A 22,172-nucleotide genomic window follows, 5' to 3' on the forward strand; every position below is an offset into this window, starting at 1 on the left:
GGTGAGGTTGGCCCAGGATCGAACATTGTTTCGTTCTGCTGTGCATGGGGTCACTATGAGTCGGTTCCGACTCGATGGCACCTGACAACAACAAACAACATATTCTGCTTGCAAAAAATGAAACAAATCATAACTAACGTAATTGGCACTCACTATTCAAACAGATTCCATAATCCATATAGAACTCAGACACCATCCTCCAAGTATGGACTGTATTAGGGAAGTTGAGAGGTTTACAGTTTGGAGTCAGAGAGGCTCAGGGCATAGTTCTAGTCAGTTGCTGATCAGTGCCCACAGGGCACACCACTTCAGCATAAGCCTCAGCCTGAAGGCACTTGGCTCTAGCACCCCCACTAGTTCCTGGAGGCACCCCACTCTACAAGCAAGCTTCCTGCCCAAAGTTACTCAGCTTTACTTGCTCAGTGGGCTGGGAAGTCCACTGCTCTGGCGCTTGGGTCTGCTGCTGCTCCTCTGCCCCTCCTCCAGTGTCTCAGCTTTCTGTTCCTGGGTCCAGGAGGTTCACTGCACAGGGATCTCAGGGTCCAAACGACATGCTCCATTCCTGAGTCTTCTTCTTTGATGGTAATGAGATTCCACTCCTGCTTCTGAGCTGGCTCATTTTATACCTATGCTAGAGTTTCATGTTTTTACAATCACCGTGAACTCTTAACATCCACAGCTGAATCATATCATCCTGTCAATATCTTCTCCCACCTTCTCTTACCCAGATCCAGCAGGGCAGCAGTGTTGTTTGGTGGCAGTTACAGACTATGGCTAGACGAGACATTAGAGGATTCATTACACCATGTTGTTGTGTTGTTAAGTGCCATCAAGTCTGCTGAACAAATCACCGCCTCTGAGTAGGAACCTCCAATGTTCTCGCCTGCTGTTTATTCACCAGGCCTAATAAAATTGTGCTTGGCTCCTTTTTATTTTGGCATAAGTTTTACTAAGGGATATTTCTTTATGTCCACGTAAGGAGCTCTGGTAGCGTAGTGGTTACGAATCAGGCTGCGAGCCCCAAGGTCAGCAGTTCGAAACTACCAGCTGTTCAGCAAGAGAAAGATGAGGCTTTCTGCGCCCGTAAAGATTTACAACCTCGGAAACCCTATTACAGGGTCGCTATGAGTTGGAACCGACTCCACGGCACGTAACAACATTGTGCGTGTTACATATGGAAAGAATATGCCAATGAATTATCAAAATACACTCAAGGTTACTGTCTTTGTTTCTTCAGATATAATCAGTCAGTAGGAAATTGACATTTTAAAATACCTGTAGTAATATATTTCCTGCGTGAGTTTATGATTATTGTATTCTTAAACAGCGTTATGGTTAAATTTTTTAATAGCTATGTATTTTGTGTTCAGGAGAAAATATAGTGAAAGGAGATAAAGAATCTATTAAGAATCTCCTAGAGATATTTGATGGGTTGCTGGAGTATCTTACAGAACAAATCAGCGAAACATCTCAGGAGAAAAGTAAGTCTAAGAATGAAAAATTTATTTGATTTATACTCTGTGTTATACCCCTGTTTACCTTTTCTCTGTTTGCCTGCTTTCCCCAAGATTCCACAAGACGTAGAATCTTTAATACAGTACAGCTGGTAAAGTTCACATCATTTAATTGTAGATTTCCAATTCTTACTGTTCCTAGTAGTTGAAAGTTCTCTTCTAAACTGTCATATCCTTTGCTAACTTGGATCTTATTTATAAAGTACTATAAAGAGAAACTATAACAGAAAGCGAACCTTCTGCCTACAATTATATATTATGGTATTGTCACATGATATTCCTTACTCTAAAATTTCCTATGTCAGAAATAAACTGCCGTTTGTGTTATAAATTTGGATGTTGCCAAGGTGCCAGCAGAAGGAATTTGTGTATTTCTGTTCTCAACCCACAGTGAGATTTGTGACAGCTTGAATATTTTCACTCTTTTCCTCAGATTGTGACAGTATTTTAGTGTGAAATTTTGGTTTTATTGCCATATTATTTTCCAGAAGACTTGTGGTTAATTGAATCAAGAATGTGTGAGTGCTACTTAAAATCTTGAGTTTGATAAATTCCGTTTCTAGGAAATTATCCTAAGGAAAGAATAGAACAGAAACAGGTGCTTGAAGATCTTCATTGCCATGTTATTTTATTTAATCACTAAAAATAAAAAGAGCCTAAAGGTTGGCCATTCAAGCTCACCAGCTGCTTTTTGGAAGCCCTGTACAGGGTTGCTGTGGGTCAGAACCAACCTGACGGCACTTAACGACAACAACAAATAGCAGTATCAGATTGGTTAAGTAAATAAAGCTGTGAGTCCTTGATGGACTGATAGCTGATTTGTTTTGAGATTGTTGTTATTGTTAGGTACCATTGAGTCGATTCCAACTTCTAGTGACCCGACACCCAACAGAAGAAAACCCTGCCCCTGCTGCCCCACCCTCACAGTCAGTGCTTGCTTTGAGACCATTGTTGCAGTCACTGTATCAGTCCATTTGATTGAGGCGCTTCCTAGTTTTTGCTGACTCTCTACTTGACCAGGCATGAAGTTCTTCTCCAGGGATTGGTCCCTCCTGGGACAAATCCAAACTACAGGAGACGAAGTCTTGTCATCTTCATTTCTGAGGAGTGTCTGACTGTGCTTCTTCCAACATAGATTTGCGTATTCTTCTGGCAGTCCATGGTGTATTCAATAGTCTTCACTAATACATAATTTCTTCAGTTTTCCTTATAAGTTATTCAGCCTTCACATAAGCATATGAGGCAACTGAAAAATACCACGGTATGGGCCAGACACGCCTCAGTTCTCTAAGTGACTTTAGATTGTAAAGTCATCACACACACACACCTTTTCAGCAAGCAGCAGTTAGCATAGTTCTAGTATAAATAAGGACAAAATTTGAGTCAGCTCATCATACTTAATCTCTCACTGTCAATCCTGTGATGTGATGACATTGAAATTAATCTGAACATCTTAGAGATAGTTTTCTCCCTTTTAAATTGACTGGTAAAAAGAGTTAAATGGACTGGAAGGGAAGATTGAAAGGCACACCAAACTAAGAATTTTTTTTTTTTTTTATTTCTACAATTGTGAGTGTTTAATATACATCAGAAGTCCTGGTGGGGCACTGTGGGATACTGCACTGGACCACAAGGTCACTTTGAACTGCAAGGTTGGCGCTTCAAATTCACCAGTTGCTCCTCAGAAATCCTGCACTGGGTCACTCTGAGTCGGAACCAACTCAAAGACACTTATTTACAACAACAATATGCATCAAGTACTTTCCTGGTTACTCTGGGAGGATTCAAAGCTACAAGTCATGTTTTATTGTTTTCAAAGAAACCTATACTCAAGTCAGGAACAGCCGTAAACACATACATATAATAAAAACCTAAAAGGGGATTTGAGGAAGTGCGTAACAAACATGAACCACACTAACAACAGGGGAGACGTGGGAAAAGTGCTGTTAACATCGTGGGGAGAGCCATCAGTGTCACGAAACAAAATGTGTATGAATTCTTGAAAACCCAGTTTTCTCTGTAAACTTTTATCCAAATCACAATTTAAAAAAAAAAGTGGAACTCATCTAATTCATGGCTCCCAGGCAGATATCTGAATGCTGTGTGGGCCTTTTAGGCTTTTTAGAAGCAAGTAAAGATTACATGTGATAATGATAGCAGCAGCCTACAGTTGTGTGTGATTGGAGGTGTGGAAGAGATGAAAAGGGCCTAGGATAGAGTCTCGAGGAGGGAGGGAATGAGACACAGCTGCCATCAGTCTGGTGACAGTGAAATGTTGGGGGAGATTCCCAGGAGAGGGTAGTGGTTTGTGGTGAGCTGAGTGGAGCTGCTCACATGGGCCTTCCAAAAGAAATGGCACTATGTTAGTTGGGCAACATTCTGTACAGTCTCATTCTCACCCTGGCATGCATAAACTTTTCATTTGGAAGTATTACCTAGAGCTGAGCAGATTCTTCAAAGTGCTAGTTAGCAATCTTAGGAAAGAAATTTTTACTATCCTTTGTCAAGTCAGCTGTTGCAGCATGACTTTGGCCCGGTCCCTGATCGGGCATTATCATTGACCACTGAAGGCAGACTGTTGGTTCTGAGTTAAGTTCCAGCCCTCCTGGTCTAACTGAAGCTCTCGGAGCCCATTTCTGTATTGATCGTGAAAGTGAAATAGTTTAATACTGAGCCCAACTCCCAGTAAATATTACTAAAATGCCATTTGGTAAATTCAGAAAGAGAAAAATAAGTTGTATGTTTGCACAATGACTCTTTAGTATGGGGGTGGGGATATCCAGATGGGAGACTGAATCAAAGCAGGTTTTGCCCACTTGCCTCCTGAATCATGGCTCTCGTACCACTGCCACTGGGGAAGGTATATATTCTTTGTCTATTTTAGGGTGAACTTGTCTTAAGGCAAATTTATCAAAGCTTTGATGCTGCCTGACTCGTAGGCTAAGATATAACTAACTGCTTTGGAGCTTAAAGTCTGTTTACAACAATCATGTTTTTCTGAATTCACACCCTCATCATTGTCTTAGACATTACCTTCTTGGTAAGTGCCATTGAGTTGGTTCTGACTCTTAGGGACCCTGTGTACAGTTTCCAAGGAGTGGCTGGTGAGTTGGAACTGCCAACCTACAGCGCCACACAAGGACTCCCTTACAGATAGACAAAATGGTTTCAAGAGTAATAAATGAATGTAACACTAAATAAATAAAACATTGCTAATACAATTGTGGGTCCTGTTTGGGGAGCAACTCTTATGTTGTTTCCCTGTTGAGAAATGATTGTCATTACAGGGGATCATTTGGTTCTTCCTAGCTTCACTTTTCCCTGTTTACCAGGACTCACCTCTCCCCACCTCCTCTAGGGAAACAGTCATAGTGACGTCTGTCTTGTTTTGTTGCTGTTTGTGTGTACTCCACACAGGTGAAACTGAGCAGCATGGTAAAGCATCACATGCAGGATGCCCTTTGGAAGAGCTGGGAAGTACTGAAGAGACCTGGAGGAGAGTGCCTTCACGGAGGTAGTGCTCGGTGTCTGTGAACGTGCTACCATTTTCTCTTTACTAAGATTTAAAATTGCACAGTGTGCTAGAACGGCTGGAAAAAGACAAAGCTAAAGTGAAAACGTTGCTGACTTGTCATGTCCTAAGCCTTCCCGAGGAACTCTGAAGAACCTGGAGCTGTATACACGTATGGTGGTAGAGGCGGTGGTGTGCCATGGAGAAACTTCTGACTCTGACCCTATTCAGAGTTTTGGAGGCTGTAAATCACATTGTCACTTACTGTTTTCATTTTCCAACTGTTTTTTTTTTTTTTTGTCTTTTCCTTTCTTGACTTTAGTCATATTTTCTTGTAATTTTATTTCTTACCAAGTTTCTTTATTCTTGATGTTGTTGTTGTGTGCCGTTGAGCTGGTTCTGACTCAATAGTGACCATGTATAGGGTTTTCAAGAGCTATTGGTGGGTTTGAACTGCCAACCTTGTGGTTGGTTATCAGTTCAGTGCTTATCAGTGCCACACCAGGGCCTCATTTTTTTAAAAAAAAACTTTAAAATTGTGAATTTGGTGAAAATTTACAAACAAGATCATCAGCTCTACATTCAGCTAACGGTATACCTTGTTTCATCTCAGTGATTTCCAGTCCCCTCCTTGCAACATTTATCCTACTTCTTCCCTGTGGCTCTCCATTTGCATCTTATATTTCATAAATGAACAAGGCAAAGATATTTGATGTATACTTACAAAGCAAAAAAATCTATATTCATATAACTGTCCAAAGGGCTCATTCTGTCAGCCAGCTTCCTGCCCACAGGCACACAGCCACCATCTCTTCTGTCTTCTGTTGCTGCTTTTCTAGGGAGGGATCTCACACTCCACTTGTGCTCTTCCTTCGTGATGGTCCTAGAATCATCTGTACCAGAAATGAAAGATTACCTTCTCCTCCCTTTTAGTTACACATCTTCTACAATTACAGTTGTGAAAATCACAATGAATCCTGCTAACAATTACTCACAATCGAGTCATAAAATCCTATCAGCATCATCCCCGTCACCTTTCACCAGATCCATCTGGGATCCTACCTTAGCCTCCTCATTCTGAAACTATGCTCACTCATGAAAGATTGTAAGCTAGCCACTTTATGCCTTTGTAGCACCCCAATTTTGATAGCAAATGTCTAAATTTCACATCCCTATTAACCTAGTACGAGGAGCTCTGGTAGCATGGTGGTGGCTGTGTGCTGTGGAGTCGGTTCTGACTCATAGGGAATTTAACCTGTTACAGGATTACCGAGGCTATAAATCTTTATGGGAGCAGAAAGCCTCATCTGGTAGTTTCGAACTGACCTTGCAGTTTGCAGCCCTATTCGTAACCCCTACGCTACCAGAGTTCCTTTCTGGTAGCGTAGGGGTTACGAATCAGGCTGCTAATCTCATGATCAGCAGTTTGAAACTGTCAGCTGTTCCGAGGAAGAAAGATGAGGCTTTCTGCTCCCGTAAAGATTTACAGCCTTGGGAACCCTGTACGGGGTGGCTATGAGTCGGAACCGACTCCACGGCTCACAACAGCAGCAACAACAATCCACCTACTATACTGAGTGAACAAGGTTGTTTCATGATATGAAGAATCCTTTCATTCCTTCCGGTTGGAATTTTGAGTCACTGCATTCATAGGCAAAAGTGTAGTTCATCAAATTGTAGCAAATTAACACTTGTTCTCAGTATCAAGTATTTCTGGTCAACTAGTCATCCAAGCTAGGTCACATTGGTGCTAGTTTGGGAGTTCATGCACATCTCCCTGCCCTTCAGACTGGCTGGCTGCTTCACTCTCAGCCCTAATCTCCAGAAGCTAGGTCTTTGCCCAGGGGCTCAGGAGTTCACACATCTCCCTAAACTTCAGGCTAGCCAGCCCATCCTCTTCTCTCTCTCATCTCAAGGTCAGCAGGTACCAAACTCAGCCCGTCTTCATTGCTGCATTTCTCCCACTTTCACTCATAAGTAGACCCAGGTGGTCACCATCAAGCATACTAGACTCCTCATGGGTTCCTTTTGAGTTTCAGTCTTAGAAAGGGATGTTCCAAAACAAGCAGCTTGCTTGATATTCAAACAGTCATTTGAACAGTTTGCTTTTTTTCTGCAGGTCTTTATTCACTAAGAATCTTCTGTTCTCTCAGCAGTTCTGGGTTGGTCCGCATGTCTTTTCAAGTGGGGATGTCCCAACTCTGAAGGTTCTGGGTGGGGCTCAGGATTCCACCTAAGGCCCCATACAAGAAGCCTATTTCCCTGGGCAAATTCGATTTCCCATTTTAGCAAATCCATTTAATTATAGACTGAAGGCAGACTTACAAGTATTCTGTCATCCTCATTCCCAGTGTTCATTTCTATCACACATAGATGGCTACTTTGCAGTAATAGGCAGGGAAAATCAATATCCACAAGACAGTCAAGCACATAAACATTTTTCTCCTCTAATCGTTCAGCCCGTGTCTCGATCCATGTATCTACTCACAGAACACTGTTTTTCCAAGGTTGTATATAAATCCCTATTTACCTTTATCCCATTTAACCTGTGCATACCTCCCTAAGTCATTCCCTATCTTCATTGTTCATCTGCCACTCTCCCTCTTCTTGTGTATTGCCCTCCCCCTCCTATATTGCAGGGTACTAAAAGCTCTGGGATGAAGCACTAGACTGCAAGGTCAGTTTGAATCACAAGATTGGCAGTTCAAACTCACCAGCTGCTCCTTGGAAATCTTATACAGGGTTGATAGGAGTCAGAACTGACTCAATGGCACTTAACAACAACAAAGTCTTGATAAAAAGTTTTTTGTTTTGTTTTTTTATGTTTTATTGTGAGCTATATGATAGTTTACATGAGAGAACCTCAGTTCCATATTCATTCCATCGTATATCATTACATTGCCATGGTTCCAGTCCCCTCCATGCATCGTGTTCCAACCAAAGGGCATATCCTAGAAGCCTGTGCTCTACACTCCCCCTCCACCCTCAGTCTTCGGCCCACAGTTCCTCTCCCTCTCTGGATCCAAAGTCCCCAGCCGCTTCATCCCTCCATGTCATCATCTCTGTCTCCATCTCAGGCATCCCCGGTTCTCAGGGTGGGGTCCCATTCTCAGCTCTTATCTGTTGGTGGTCCCAGAGACCTCTGCTCCTATACTGGAGAAATAACTGCTCTCTTCCTTGCTACAAAACATCTACCCTTGCATTTCCAACACTCACAATCCGTCTGATAACCATTATTCACTACAGTATCGCATGTAACCCATCTGTATTTCATTTCATCAGCTCCACCTAGACAAATTGGATAGTACTCACTGGTGATTCTGCCTTCCTCCATGCCCCCTAGGTCTAGGTTCCCTCTTGAAAGCTTGTAAGCCAGTTACTTCTTGCCTTTGTAGTCCCTCCCTCCCCATTTGTGTATCCAATGTCCAAGTTGCCCCTCTCTGTCTACTCTGTGTGTGGAGGGGGTGGGAATGTTTCTTGCTGTAAGGATTTGTTGCCTCTTTTGTGTCACTGTATTCATATGCATAGGTTAAGTTCATCAGCTTGGATCAGCTGATAATAAGTTTTAATGTCTGCATAGCACACCATTCACATGGGTGCACTATAGTTTACAAAGCATTCCTCTAGGAATTTATTGTTACTTGGGGGTTTTTGCTTTTTTTTTTTAATTATAAAAATTAAGGTATTTATTTTTTATTATTTTAGTTATTAAAAAAAAAAAAAGATAAATACTTTAATTTTTTTCCCCTTGTCTCATATCTTTAGGCTTAATTCAGAGCCAAGGAATATGAATGCTTTAAAGTTAATACAAGTTGCCAAATTACTTGCCATGACTATTTCTACATCTACCAGCAGTACAAAAGTGTCAGGTTACTGGACCCTTGCTGACCATTATTATCATTTTAAACTCAGTGCTGCTGTTGTCGATAAAAATGATCTGTCATGACTAGTTTGTGCATTCTTCGCTAATGACAGATTGAACATGATGCTGTGACCATTTTAATGCCTGATTGTCAGTATTTTCCAGGCGTTTGTTTTGATTTGAAAAGTACAGGCAATGCCTTCTTTTACAGGGTCAGTACTGTGTTGTGCTTATTATTAAGGAGACCTTTGTGAAATGCAATTCTTGACTTTTTCATTATTAGGTTTTTAAAAAATTAAGTGCAGAAGTGAAACATACAAGAGTATTTACAGCAGAACTAATGGTCTGCCCCCTACAGGCTCCTCCATTCCCACACCCCTATAGTAACCAGTGATTGCCTTTTTCTGGATGTGTTCTATACATTTAATCCTCAGAACACAGCTCTTTGCACCAGTCGTATATCAGTCAAAACCAAACAGATTAGGTAGTGCAAGAAGTGATACAACAAGCAAAGAGTCTTTACCATTTTCTGCCTATATGCACAACCTGAACAACTGCAGGTGGACTGTGGGAAGCAGCTCTGGCCAGGGCGTTGGTAATCAGGTCAGGTCTGAGTGCGTGAACTCTTACAGGTACTCCCTGGCTTCTGAAGCGTTGGGCCCCTCTTGGGATGAAGATGAAGCAGAGTCCGCTGGTGAAATCATTAGACTTGGAGATACAGCACATACCTTTTCTCTAAGAAGTAATGGTGAGTGGTTGAATCTTCAAATACCAACTATTGTTACATAGTATACATAGCTATAAAATGTAGTATAAGTATAGTTTGGCATCTTTAAAGGTAAGAAATATAGAGCCCTAACTGGGCATCAGAATGAAATTCCAGAATACCACCATGACCCAGTAAATATGAACAGTTATTCCAAATAGAGTCAAATAGGAGTGACAGGCACATGGGTGGTGAGGGCCAAGAAAATAAGTGGATGCAGGTTTGTCATTAATTAGTGAGACTTGGTGCCCTGGGAGGAGTCCCTGAAAGGTACAAATCACTAATGAGCACAGCTGCTACACAAAAGGTCGGAAGTTGAAGTTCACTCAGAAACACCTTAGAAGAAAGGCCTTGTCTACTTCTCAAAACTCTGCCCAACTCTAATGTACACAGGGACACCATGAGCCAGAGTCAGCTCAGCGGCATTTGGCTTGGTTTTGGTTACTATACCCAGGCAAGACGGGAGTAACATGTTAGGGTTTCTATACCCAGTGACAATTTTAGCCCTAGACTTCAGGCCATCTTTCCAACAGCCTTCTGCTGTTTATACACAGTAGACCTGAATGTCTTTCAGGCCCCAGTTTTGAACCTCCCACTTTGCCCCTCCTCCAGCGACGCCACTCCGTGACTTGCCCAGTATGCTTCTCCTTTCCATTGCTTCATGCCTGTGCATGTCCACCTGCCTAGATCTTAGTGTGGCTGTTCTTCCCATTCCTGTCATGTCATCCACACATTGGAGTGTACCTTGGTGGTGATGATGCTTGTGTGCCACTTAGTTGATTATGACTCACAGCGACCCTGTGTATAGGGTTTCCAAGGCTTTGAATCTTTACACAAGCAGAAAGCCTCAGCTTTCTCCCTCGGCGTAACTGGTGGATTCAAACTGCTTACCTTGCAGTTAGTCACCCAGCTCATAATCCACTCCACTACTAGGACTCCTGTAGGTAGGGTACTTTAGGGTATGTCTGTTTTGTAAACTGAATTCCAGGGACAGTAGGCACATCATACTCATTCAGCAAATGTTCATGACCATATACTGGTGAACAGAATAGACACAAATCCCTGTGGAGACTACCATCACTAAGGGAAATGTAGAGTAAAATGAGTCATCTTGGTATCCCCAAACCTAGGAAAATACCAGACTCACAATAAGTCTGCATTTTTTTTAGTGGAAGATGAGAATGCCAGAGTTAAATGAAGTACATTGCATTGGGAATCAAGTTGCCTGCAAGCTCATCCAGGCTCTGCTACTGGCTGTGTGGTTTCGTACAGGCCCCTATCTTTTCTGAGTTTATTGAAGTCTGACATCTCTTCAAAGGCTAGGGGCCGACTATGAAACAGACCTTCAATTGCTCATATGCAAGCTCTGGCTGATGCTGAAGAAAATCAAAAGAAGTTTACAAGAGCCAAAATAAAACCTTGACCAAATCCCACCTGATTTAGAGACCATCTCAACAACAGAGACTAATGACTTAAGACCAGAAGAGTTGTAGGATGACATCAAGAACATCATACAACAAGAAAGCTAAAGGTCATTAAAAAGACATAAGAAAAGACCATAATGGGTATCAGAAGAGACTCTGAAACTTGCTCTCCAGTGTGGAGATGTTAAATGAATGGCAGAAATTAAGTAAAAGAGCTGAACAAAAAATTTCAAAAGGTAGCTCAAGAAGACTAAGTCAAATATTATAACAAAATGTGCAAAGACCAGAAGGGAAGAAAGAACATGTTCAGCATTTCTCAAGCTGAAAGAACTGAAGAAAAAATTCAAGCCTTGACTTGGAATTTGATGGATTCTGTGATCAAAATGGAGTCCTGGTGTGGTGCTGTGGGTTAATGCACCAGACTGCAAAGCCGTTTGAACTACAAGGTCAGTGGTTCAAGCTCACCAGTCACTCCTCAGAAACCCTACACAGGGTCGCTATTGGTCGGAACCAACTCGATGGCACTTAACAACAACAATGATCAAGATATTGAATGATGTAGAAAGCATCAAAATAAGATGGAATTGTGATACAATAGTGAATAATTGTTATCAGGACTGATTGTGAGGGTTGGAAATGTACAGGTAGGTAGACGTTTTGTAGCAAGGAGGGAAATGATTAACTTTTCAGTCTAGGAGCGGAGGTCCCTGGGACCATCAAGGGAAAAGAGTGGATGGAGAGCAGGACCCTACCCAGAGAAGCAGTAATGCCTGAGATGGAGGCAGAGACAATGACGTGGAGAGATGGAGCAGCTGGGGACTTTAGACACAGAAAGGGAGAGGGGCTGTGTGCTGACGACCTGGGTAAAGGCTTACAGGGTATATACCCTTTGGTTAGTTGATGATGCATGGAGGGGACTATAACCATGGCAATGAATGTAAAACTGATGTTCTCCCATGTAAACTATCACACAACTCACAATAAAACATTTAAAAAAAAGAAAATGGAAGGTATTACAGAATCACTGTACCAAAAAGAAATGGCCAATGTTCAACCCTCACAAGATGTAGTATGTGATCAAGAATTGATAGTACTGAAGACAAGTCCAAGCTGCACTGAAGGCATTGGCAAAGAACAAGGTTCCGTGAGTTGACAGAATACAAATTGAAATATTTCAACAAGGTGATGTAATATTGGAGGCACTCACTCATTTATGCCAAGGAATTTGGAAGATAGCAGCTTGGCCAGCTGATTGGAAGAGATCCATATTTGTGCCCATTTCTAAGGTGATCCCACAGAATGCAGAAATCATCGAACAATATCAATATCATATGCAAGTGGATTGTTGCTGAAGATAATTTTTAAATGACTGCAAACAGTAAACCAACAGGGGACTGCCAGAAACTCAAGCCAGACTGAGGAGAATGTGGAACTAGAAATACAATTGTTGACTCAAATGGATCTTGGCTGAAAGCAGAGAATATCAGAAAGATGTTTGCTTGTGCTTTATTGAATATATAAAGGCTTTCGAGTGTGTGGATTATGACAAGCTATGGATAAGGTTGCAAAGAATGGGTATTCCAGAACACTTACTTGTGCTTATGATGAACCTGTATATGGCACAAGAAACAGTTACTTGAACAGAACAAGGTAATACTGAATGGTTTCAAATTAAGAAAGTTGTGTGCCAGGCTTGTATTCTTTCACCATACTTATTCAATCTGTATGCTAAACAATAGAGAAGTTGGATTATATGAAAAAGAAAACGGCATCAGGATTGGAGGAAGACTCATTGATCTGCAATATGCAGATATACAACCTTGCTTGTTGGAAGTGAAATACTTTCATTAGAACATATTTACTGATGAAGATGTCAGAGACTACAGCCTTCAGTATGGATTGTACCTTAATGTAAAGAAAATAAAACTCAAAACTGGACCAGTAATAAAGGAAACGAGTGTAAATTGTTACAATTTGATGAACTTGACTTACACTCATGGAGGTAGTAGCTCAAAATACTAACAGAGAGGGAAGGAGTCTTCACATCAAGTATCAATGCTATCCCCTCTGTTCACAGGGTAGCTAGGGACAGGCAACTTAGACATTGGCTACCTAAAATCTGGGGGCGATAAAGACATGAAGTGACTGGCTTACAAGGTTTCAAGAGGGAGTTTAAGATTGTGTGGGGAGAGACAGAGTCCGCACTGAATAGTTTTAATCTTGTCTAGATGGGTCTGCTAAAAAGAGATGGGGATAAGATTCTTATGAGTCAATATTGAGTAATTGTTATCATGACTAATTGCAACTGTTACAATTGTAAAGGTAGAAGTTTTGTAACAAAAACGGGAGCGTAGTTAATCTTACAGTCCAGAAACAGAAGACCCCAGGACCATCAAGGGAAGAAGAGCACAAGGAGAATGTGGAACCTTATCCAGAGAAGCAGCGCTACCAGAGATGGAGGCAGAGATGGGGACATGGAGAGAGGAAGCAGCTGAGGACTCTAGATCATGGAAAGAGAGGGACTGAGAGCTGGTGGCCAGGAGGCAGACTTGCAGAATGTGCCCTTTGGTGGTGTAAATTATTATATATGCCTGAGTGGTTAAGAAAAAAAAAAAAGCTAAAATGAATAGAGAAAAATACTGTTAACTGATGATGGTACATGCAGGGGATTATAATCATTGTAATGAAACAAAGTATATGATTTGTTGAATGTAAAACTGATGATCTGCCCTGTAAACGTTCACTCAATTCACAATAAAAACTTAAAAAACTGGAGCAGTAAAAAACATCATGAATAATGGGGAATATATTGATGTCATCAGACTTAATTTTGCTTGGATCCACAATCAACACTCATGGAAGCAGCAGTCAAGAAATAAGTGGACGTATTGCATTAGAAAAATCTGCTGTACAAGACCTCTTTAAAGTGTTCAAGAGCAGATATATCAGTTTGAGGACTAAGATGCACCTGACCCAAGCCATGTTATTTTCAGTAGTCTCATATGCATGTGAGAATTAGACAATGAATAAGGAAGATTGTACAAGAGTTGATGCATTTGAGCTATGCTGTTGGAGACGAATATTAAAAGTACCATGGGCTGCCAGTAAAATGTCTGTGTTGGAGGAAGTGCAGCCAGAATGCTCTTTGGATGCCAGGATGGTGAGATTTTTGTCTGCCATACTTCGGACATGTTATCAAGAGGGACCAGTCCCTGGAGAAGGACATCATGCTTGGGAAAGTGGAGGGTCAGCAAAAAAGAGAAAGATCCCCAATGAGCTGGGTTGTCATGGTGGCAGCATCAGTGGGCTCAAATGTAACAGTTGTGAGAATGGTGCAAAACTAGGCAGTGTTTCAGTTTGTTGTGTATAGGGTCAACAACAATAATCAGGGAATTATGTTTAAAAAACTGAAGTCAGACAGTATAGACCAAAGACATAGTTTGCCATCGGGATAGACAGAGTAATCAGATTCCTTTGTAAGTAATACAAGAACATTTCCTGAAGGAATAATCCACTGCATTGACTAGGGAAGGGAGGAAAGGTGGTTTCAGAAGTGATGTTCTGTTATGTCAGGTACCATGTAGAAAGGGGCGACCATAAATTTTTAGACTCTAAGTAGTTTCTGACAGAAAAAGAGCTGTGTTTAAGAGTTATGTGATTAAGACAAAGGAGAAAAGGATGAGAGAGAAGCCAGATTAAGGTGCTTGGGTTTGGTGGGATTTGGGTTTGCAGTAGCTTCCTTTTGTGTTTGAATTTAAGACGTAACATACCTGTGTCATACACATTCATAGTCATCTGATTTAGGACTTGATTTCTGGATTGTAAATCTTTGACTGTAGTGGGCTGGTGTGGGCTGTAGGATAAGCATTGGACTGGCAACTGCAAGATTGGCCATTGTAACCCACAGTGGCTCTCAGAAACCCTGTTCAGGATCACTGAGTCCGAATGGACTCAACAGCAAACAACAATACCATCAGCCAAGACCCTTAGCTCAGGAACCTCGCCACACCCTGATGTGAATTGTACCCCCTCCACAGCATAGGTCAACTTCCTGGGCCGTGATTCGCAGTTGTTTGGCAGTTAAGTAATAATGCAATATGGCAAGTATGGGATGACCCTCCATGAGATGATCTGGTGTGCTAATCTAGTAAGAGAATCAAGAGTGGGATGTAACACCCTTACTCTGATGGAAAGGGAGTTACTCTGGGGGTGTGGCCTGCAACAGCTTTTATTTTATAAAAGACAAAAGGAGAGAGAATTGAGCAGAAACAGAAGGACTCACTACCACCAAGAAAGGAGAGCTTGGAGTGCAGTGTGTCCTGTGGGCCCATGGTCTCTGTGCTGTGAACTTCCTCAAACCAGAGGCAGATCGAGGCCAAGACATACAGAGATCTCCAGGGGATGCCAGGCCCACCCATGTGAAAAGAGACAAGAACCTGTGCCCAGAGTTGACACCGACCAAGCCTGCCTTCCCCTGGAGTCAGCACATGGAAATTGGACTCGTAGCCTCTTACACTGTGAGAGCATCCCTGTCTATAAAGCCATCCACGTGTGGTGTTTCTGTTAGAGCTGCAGTAGGAAACTAAGACATTGTAGATATCCCCACCTGTCAATAGTTAGACAACACTGGCACCTGTTTTCCCTAAAACAAAGCGATGAAAGCTTGTGTAGAGCATTGCTTTTATGTTGTGTCCATGATTCTGGGCTCGAGAACTGTACCTTGTTCTCTGATAGTTATTAATTAGTATATTTCAAACAATCCGACCGACATATCTCAATAGTTAATGTCATACCTAAAGTATTTATCCGAAGTCCAAACTCTAGGCTTCCAGTTAAACACTGGGCAAACTATCTTGATAATTTTTTTTTTTTAAATTACCTTTAATTATTTCTTTTCTAGGTAACCAAGATCCTGGTGAAATGCAATCCAGGAAAGCCCCAACTTCACCAAGTTCGAAGTCACATACAGAAGTGTTGAAGTCTCCATCTAGTTTTTGGTCCAACAGTAGAACAGCCTTTGCTGAAGACAGTGAGTCATGCTGGGTTATTAGTTCTTGAGGCTGCTGCTCTGAGTTCGGTACAATAGTTCCTGGGCCAATTGCTATTGCTGCTAGGTTTTTAACTTTGGCTGCCATATACTCTGGTTTTATTTGTAAGCTGTTGTTAAGTGCTGTCAAGTTGGTTCCGACTCAGCGTATAGGGTTTCCAAGGAGCTAGTGAATTTGAACCACCCGTCTTGTGGTTCAAGGAGCTCTGGTAGCATAGTGGTTACGAGTCGGGCTGCCAACCTCAAGGTCAGCAGTTCGACACTACCAGAGGTTCTACAGGAGAAAGGTGAGGGTTTCTGCTCCGGTAAAGATTTACATCCTCGGAAACCCTATACAGGGTTGCTATGAGTCGGAACTGACTCCATAGTACATAACCACCATCACCACCTTGTGGTTCAAACTGACCTTGCAGTCCAGTGCTTTATCCTACAATGCCACACCAGGACTTGCTGTTAATTATTACCCCTGATTTCTGCAAAAAGACAGTAAGAGTCAGTGGGTAGTCATTGAATTATTAGTGAATGACAAAACACAGTGACCTGGAAATTATGTCCTATTAACTTATTTATGAAAAATAATCCCTGTAGTCATCGCTGACTTTCTCAGGTGGTAGTATTAGATGAAAGCATTATTAGTAGCTAACTGATTCTCCTACATGTGGCTGGACCATGATTTACAGCCATTCTTCAGGCCACAGGTTGCTTACAATTTTGTGTTCTTTTTAATAACTTTTTAGGGAACAGTTTTTATGACAATACCATTAGAATTGCATTCTTCCTGATTTAGTTATTGGGCTACTTGTTAACTGAGAATGAGTGAGTACCTGCTTTAATTGGTTTTTGAGTACTTTATGTTTGAAATCAAGTTTAAAATATACTTCTAAGTTCAAGTTGTATATGTGAATCATGTTTGTGTAGATCTTAAGAGTTTCATTGTAATGTCCACTTTGATTTGTCTGTTAGTGGAAATTCCTTCTGCAAGTATGACTGCAAGTGCCAGGAAGCTAGGGGAGCCTATCCGGCCAGCCATCCCTTTACAGCCACCCTACCAGCCTGCTGAGTTGCGCGCCCCCTGCCCCATAGGAAAAGAGTACTTGCGGGCAGCTCACTGCGCCTCTGCCGTGGAGTCTACTGGAGAGTGTACAGCACTTCCCATGGTGAGTGGACAAGCCTGTTTTCAGCTGAATCGAAGTCTGTGTGTTTACAGAACTCTCTGCCAGGAGAATAGTCAAGAGTATTCCATGAATGAAAGCATTGCACGTTTTAAATCCACCTTTGCTACACCTGCTTATTCTTGTTCTAGGAAGACGGGGTATAAAAAAGGAATTCAGAAGAGCCAATGCATCTTATTCATTTTATACCAGGCAGCACAGTCCTGGGCACTTTGCATCCGCTGAATAATTGGCTCCTCATAAACAGCTGCGGGGTGGAGACTTTTCCGTTCCTGTCTGCGAGTCTCTGTAGACAGGTTGAATGCCTTGCCTGAGGTCACACCACTATTGTGAAGCTAGGATTTTGAATTAAGGGCGAAGGCTTCAGGAGTCATGTTGTGTGTTCTTAATTAAACCATTAAAATTTTTTTAATTAAAAGAAATTGTGAAAAAGCAATAGGAACCATACATCTATCTTTCCACTATCCAGAATCAGCTGCTCATAATCTCTTATCTTGGATCCCTGGTGGTGCCGTGCGTTAAGCAATGGGCTGCTTACTACAAAGTCTGTGGTTCAAACGCACCAGCTGTTCTGAGGAGAAAGATGAGGCTTTCTGCTTCTGTAAAGATTGAAGCCGCAGAAATGATATGGAGTAGTTCTGCTCTAAATCAGAATCCACTAGGTGGTAGTGAGTTGGGGTGGGTTTGGAATTTCTTGGCCTATTTGCCTGTACTCTTTTGGGGAAAAAATAATCCCTTTTTATACAGTCATCTTGTCCTGTTTCCTAGCAAGAACAGGCAGGTGTGTGCAGATGGTGAGTTTATAAACAATGATACATTCTGACCTATTTATATACACACACACAGATGTGAACCCTGGTAGCGTAGTGGGTTATACAGTAGGCTGGTAACCACAAAGTCACAGCTTGAATCCACCAGCTGTTCTTCAGGAGAAAGATGAGGCTTTCTGCTTCTGTAAAGACTTACAGCTTTGGAAATCCTATACAGCAGGCTTGCTATGTGTCAGAACCAGCTACTCGATGGCAAACAACAATTGACTGAAAAGTATTGAATTTTACTTTTAATAGAAGAGTAAAAGGCAGTGAAGTGAAATGTAAGGGATCTTTAGACATCAAACAAATATTGTTCACCATAAGAAACATTTCAATAAAGATTCCATAGTCTTAAGAGTTAAGCAAATCAATTATTCAAACTGTTAAGAGCTAGCATTCTTGGGAAGTTCCTTTGACTGTTTCTGCTTCAGACAGTCTACATTGACTTCTTGACATGAAAAAGAACCACATGCAAACTTCGCACCTGTGCTTTAGTCATTTTTCTCACTGTGCAAGTATAGTTGTAACCTCTGACTTCCAGGTTTGAGAACTGCCTGTATGTTTCAGGAGTAGTATCTTGACTTGTTACACTGTTTCAGAGCCACACTTTTTCTCAGCACAAGTTTGTAGGCCTTGTTCCATTCCTTTGGCATTGGGTGTCCATGGGGTATTTTGATAAGCACGTTTCAAAACCAAACAGAGAGAATGGTGTTTGTGCTATAGGTCCCTGCACTCACAGAGACACACACACATGGTAGAAAGTACTTACTTTTGTCTTCTTTGTAGGTTTTTCTTATCAACCTTTTTCTGATTTTAATAGGAACCAGATGATAGCATTTTCTTCACTTCCAAGTTGCCTAAAAATAGCAAACAGGGAATGTGTTCAGCTCATGTCCAAAGCCCCAGGACAAGGAGGCCTCCCAAAGGAAAAAGGTAACATTACTATAGGCTTCCATGCTTGCAACCTGTGCAAAGGGATTTGAAGTGTAAAGGGTGTTCACTCCAAATTTAGCTATGAAAACCAGCATGAAATATATTTGAAAAGCATGTATTGCAGTTTGTTTGAGCTATGCATACTTGAGTACTTAAATATCACATGGTCACTTTCATTACAGATATGAAAACAGATCTGCAGTTTCATCTTGGGATTCACCTTGTTCCCAGAGGCTAAGAAGGAAGTTAACACAACAAGAGTTGCATGCAGTCTCAGAGAAACTATCTCAGCGGCTCTCTGAACTAGATTGGGCAAGTCTTGGATTTTTTATCTCTGTTGAGATTATTATGTGGTGGCGAGCATTTCAGCAATTTCCCTCAACTGAAGATGAAAGCTAAGAGTAGAGAACTGGAAAATGAGTTGTGTCTTAGTTACAATGACACTGTTCTCTAAGTCAAGTAGGTAAGATGTAGTAGGAACAACGAATCCTAGCCTTCCATGATGTAAGTAAATTTGGTACAGATTTAGCCAAACTACTAAATTCTGGTGAAAACTTAATCATTTAATGTAAATATTTACATTAAGCAGTTTACCATTAGATACATCTGTGTGGTTTCCCTTTGTCACAAAGACCACAGATTTTCACAAAATACAATATTACAGTTTTGGGGTTTCATGTAATCAATGTGTTGAGTCCCTGTGTGGCTTACTCTAAAGTTGATTGAAACTCAATCGTCAGTAGCACTGATGATACACGCCCTTGAAACACTGAACATGTGGAGTATCAGAAAACATGGGATTAGCTCCGAATTTCTAAAGGACACTTTTGAAAGGTTTTATCTGTCTACTCTTACCAACTTGCATTGTGAAAGAATTTGGAAATTTTCTTAACAGATGTTAAAAAGTGCCCTGGGTGATAGAATTAAAGACAAGACTGAATACGAAGAGGAAGATGTGGGGAATGAAGAGGTGGCGAGCGGAAATGCTGAGACCTTGTCTCAGCACAGTGACAGCATCATGGAGTATGGACCAAAGAAGCAAAGGCCAGGTACTTACCCCAGAGAGATCTGTTCCACAGACAGGTCTGTCCCAGGTACTTACCCCAGAGAGATCTGTTCCACAGACAGGTGTATACTCCAGAGTGGTCTAGAAAGTGGACATCCAAATCAACTACTTAGGCACTGGTGCTGTACAGTAAGCACTGGACTGCCAAGCTCACCAGCCGCTCTGCGAGAGAAAGATGAGGCTTTTTGCTCCCACAAAGACTTACTCCTTGGAAACTGTACAGGGTCAGAATGAGTCGCGATGAGTCAGGACCTACTCAACGGCACACAACAACTCATTTGTCATGAATTTCTTTATTTCTCATTTTAAATATTTCAGAAATACATCAAAGAATCTTAAACTCCTGTATCTCAGCATTACTAGCAGAAGCCAACAGGTGCTTTAGACCTTTTGTGTTCAAGAGATAAGAGTCCATTTCCCCTCAATGAAACCAGTGGCTAAAATTTGGTATCGTTCTTTCTTCTGCTTCATACTTGAACAGCTTATAAATGACTTATCTAAATATAGTATCATTGTTTCATGTTTTGAAAATTAACATCAGTACTATGTATTATTCCGCTTTTCTCTATTGATACTTAAGAGCTCTCGTTCATTCATTTTAACTGCTGTGTGACTGTGGTCTTACGGTGTACTCCATCATGAGTATGCAGACCATTATCTCTCCCCCTTGCTGCTGGACATTTAGATAACTTCCGGTCTTTATAAGTATAAATAGTTTGCAGTGAACAGCCGACAGCACATGCAAGGTTCCAATGGCTAAGGCATGGAGCTTACACTTTCTCAGTCTTACCAAATTGTTCCTCCAAGTGGCTCTGCCAGTTTAGACTCCGATCAGCAGTGCATGACAGTTTCTGGTTTGCTGCATCCTTGAAGGGTTTTCTACTGTTTTATCTTCTCTTGTTCAAATTCAAACAATTATCTTGTCTTCCACCAACTAAAACTCTGCATATTTTAACTATCTCTGTCATCCTTTGTTTCTCTAGAAGTAGTCTTCTATTTCTCAACCTAACCCTAACTTTTCAGTTGTTCCTTTATTCCTTCAAGAGTATCATCTGCCTTTTCTCCTTGCAGTTACTTCATTTCTCTTCCCTTCAAAGCTTGACTTGCTAACCTCCAGGAAGTCCTACCCAGTAAGCTCCCTGTTTACCCTTACTATAAACATGTTCATCAGAGCATGTTTGGAAAAACACATTGTAAGTTACAATGTTCTTTTATTGTGGTCTTCTATTGCTAAACAAGAATACATTATGGATTTAGTTAGAATGCATTCATAAAAATTTCTGTCATTAAAAATAGATTGTGCACATCTGTGTTTGTAATAGCTTAAATTAAGAGAAAAGAAAAAGAAAAGCTGTCAAGGAAATTTCGGGAAATTAGAAAGGGACAAAACTAATAAGTCTTGGTCATGGAAATACATTGATTCAGTCACTTTTGCCAAATGGCAGAGAGCTCCCCCTTCACAACTAGTGATGTTCAAGTGCATCTAAACTGTGGAGCACAAAAACGGCTTATGGAAAAGTGACATATCAGATCTCTTAAAATAAGAGGCCTGAATTGCTAAGGAGGGAAAAATTGGAACAGCACTTGACAATGCTAAAAACAGTCACCTTTTTTTTTTTAAGGTTTTTATTGTGGATTTGAGTGAAAGTTTACAGGGTATATCATCAGTTTTACATTCAACAAATCATATACGTTGTTTCATTACATTGATTATAATCCCCTCCATGTACCATCAGTTAACAATATTTTTCTCTATCCACTTTAGCTTTTTAAAAAACACACAAATAAAAAAACCCACTCAGGCATATATAATATTTTTCATCTCCAAAGGGCACATTCTGCAAGTGTGCTCCTGGCCGCCAGCTCTTAGTCCTTCTCTTCTTAGTCCATGAATCTAGAATCTTCAGCCACTCCCCCTCTCCATGCCTGCATCTCTGCCTCCATCTCTGGTGCTGCTGCTTCTCTGGATAAGGTCCTGCATTCTGCTTGTGCGTTCCTCTCTTGATGGTCCTAGGGTCCTCTGTTTCTGGACTTTAAGATTAACTACTCCCTATTTTTTGTTACA

The 22,172-nt window shown here is 41.2% G+C and overlaps 1 protein-coding gene across 1 annotated transcript in view; it reads left to right on the forward strand.

Moving 5' to 3' along the window:
* The window catches only part of CEP95 (centrosomal protein 95kDa), a 47,415-nt gene that overhangs the window by 13,228 nt on the left and 12,015 nt on the right, over positions 1 to 22,172 (forward strand). The window contains exons 4-11 of the mRNA XM_006833729.1: positions 1,371 to 1,481; positions 4,932 to 5,028; positions 9,520 to 9,635; positions 15,978 to 16,106; positions 17,088 to 17,281; positions 18,929 to 19,041; positions 19,224 to 19,353; positions 19,937 to 20,090. Of these exons, the coding sequence (XP_006833792.1) occupies positions 1,371 to 1,481; positions 4,932 to 5,028; positions 9,520 to 9,635; positions 15,978 to 16,106; positions 17,088 to 17,281; positions 18,929 to 19,041; positions 19,224 to 19,353; positions 19,937 to 20,090 (1,044 nt within the window). The remainder of the gene's footprint in view (positions 1 to 1,370; positions 1,482 to 4,931; positions 5,029 to 9,519; positions 9,636 to 15,977; positions 16,107 to 17,087; positions 17,282 to 18,928; positions 19,042 to 19,223; positions 19,354 to 19,936; positions 20,091 to 22,172) is intronic.

Source organism: Chrysochloris asiatica, unplaced genomic scaffold (genome assembly GCF_000296735.1).
Source record: "Chrysochloris asiatica unplaced genomic scaffold, ChrAsi1.0 scaffold00007, whole genome shotgun sequence".
Taxonomy (NCBI): domain Eukaryota; kingdom Metazoa; phylum Chordata; class Mammalia; order Afrosoricida; family Chrysochloridae; genus Chrysochloris; species Chrysochloris asiatica.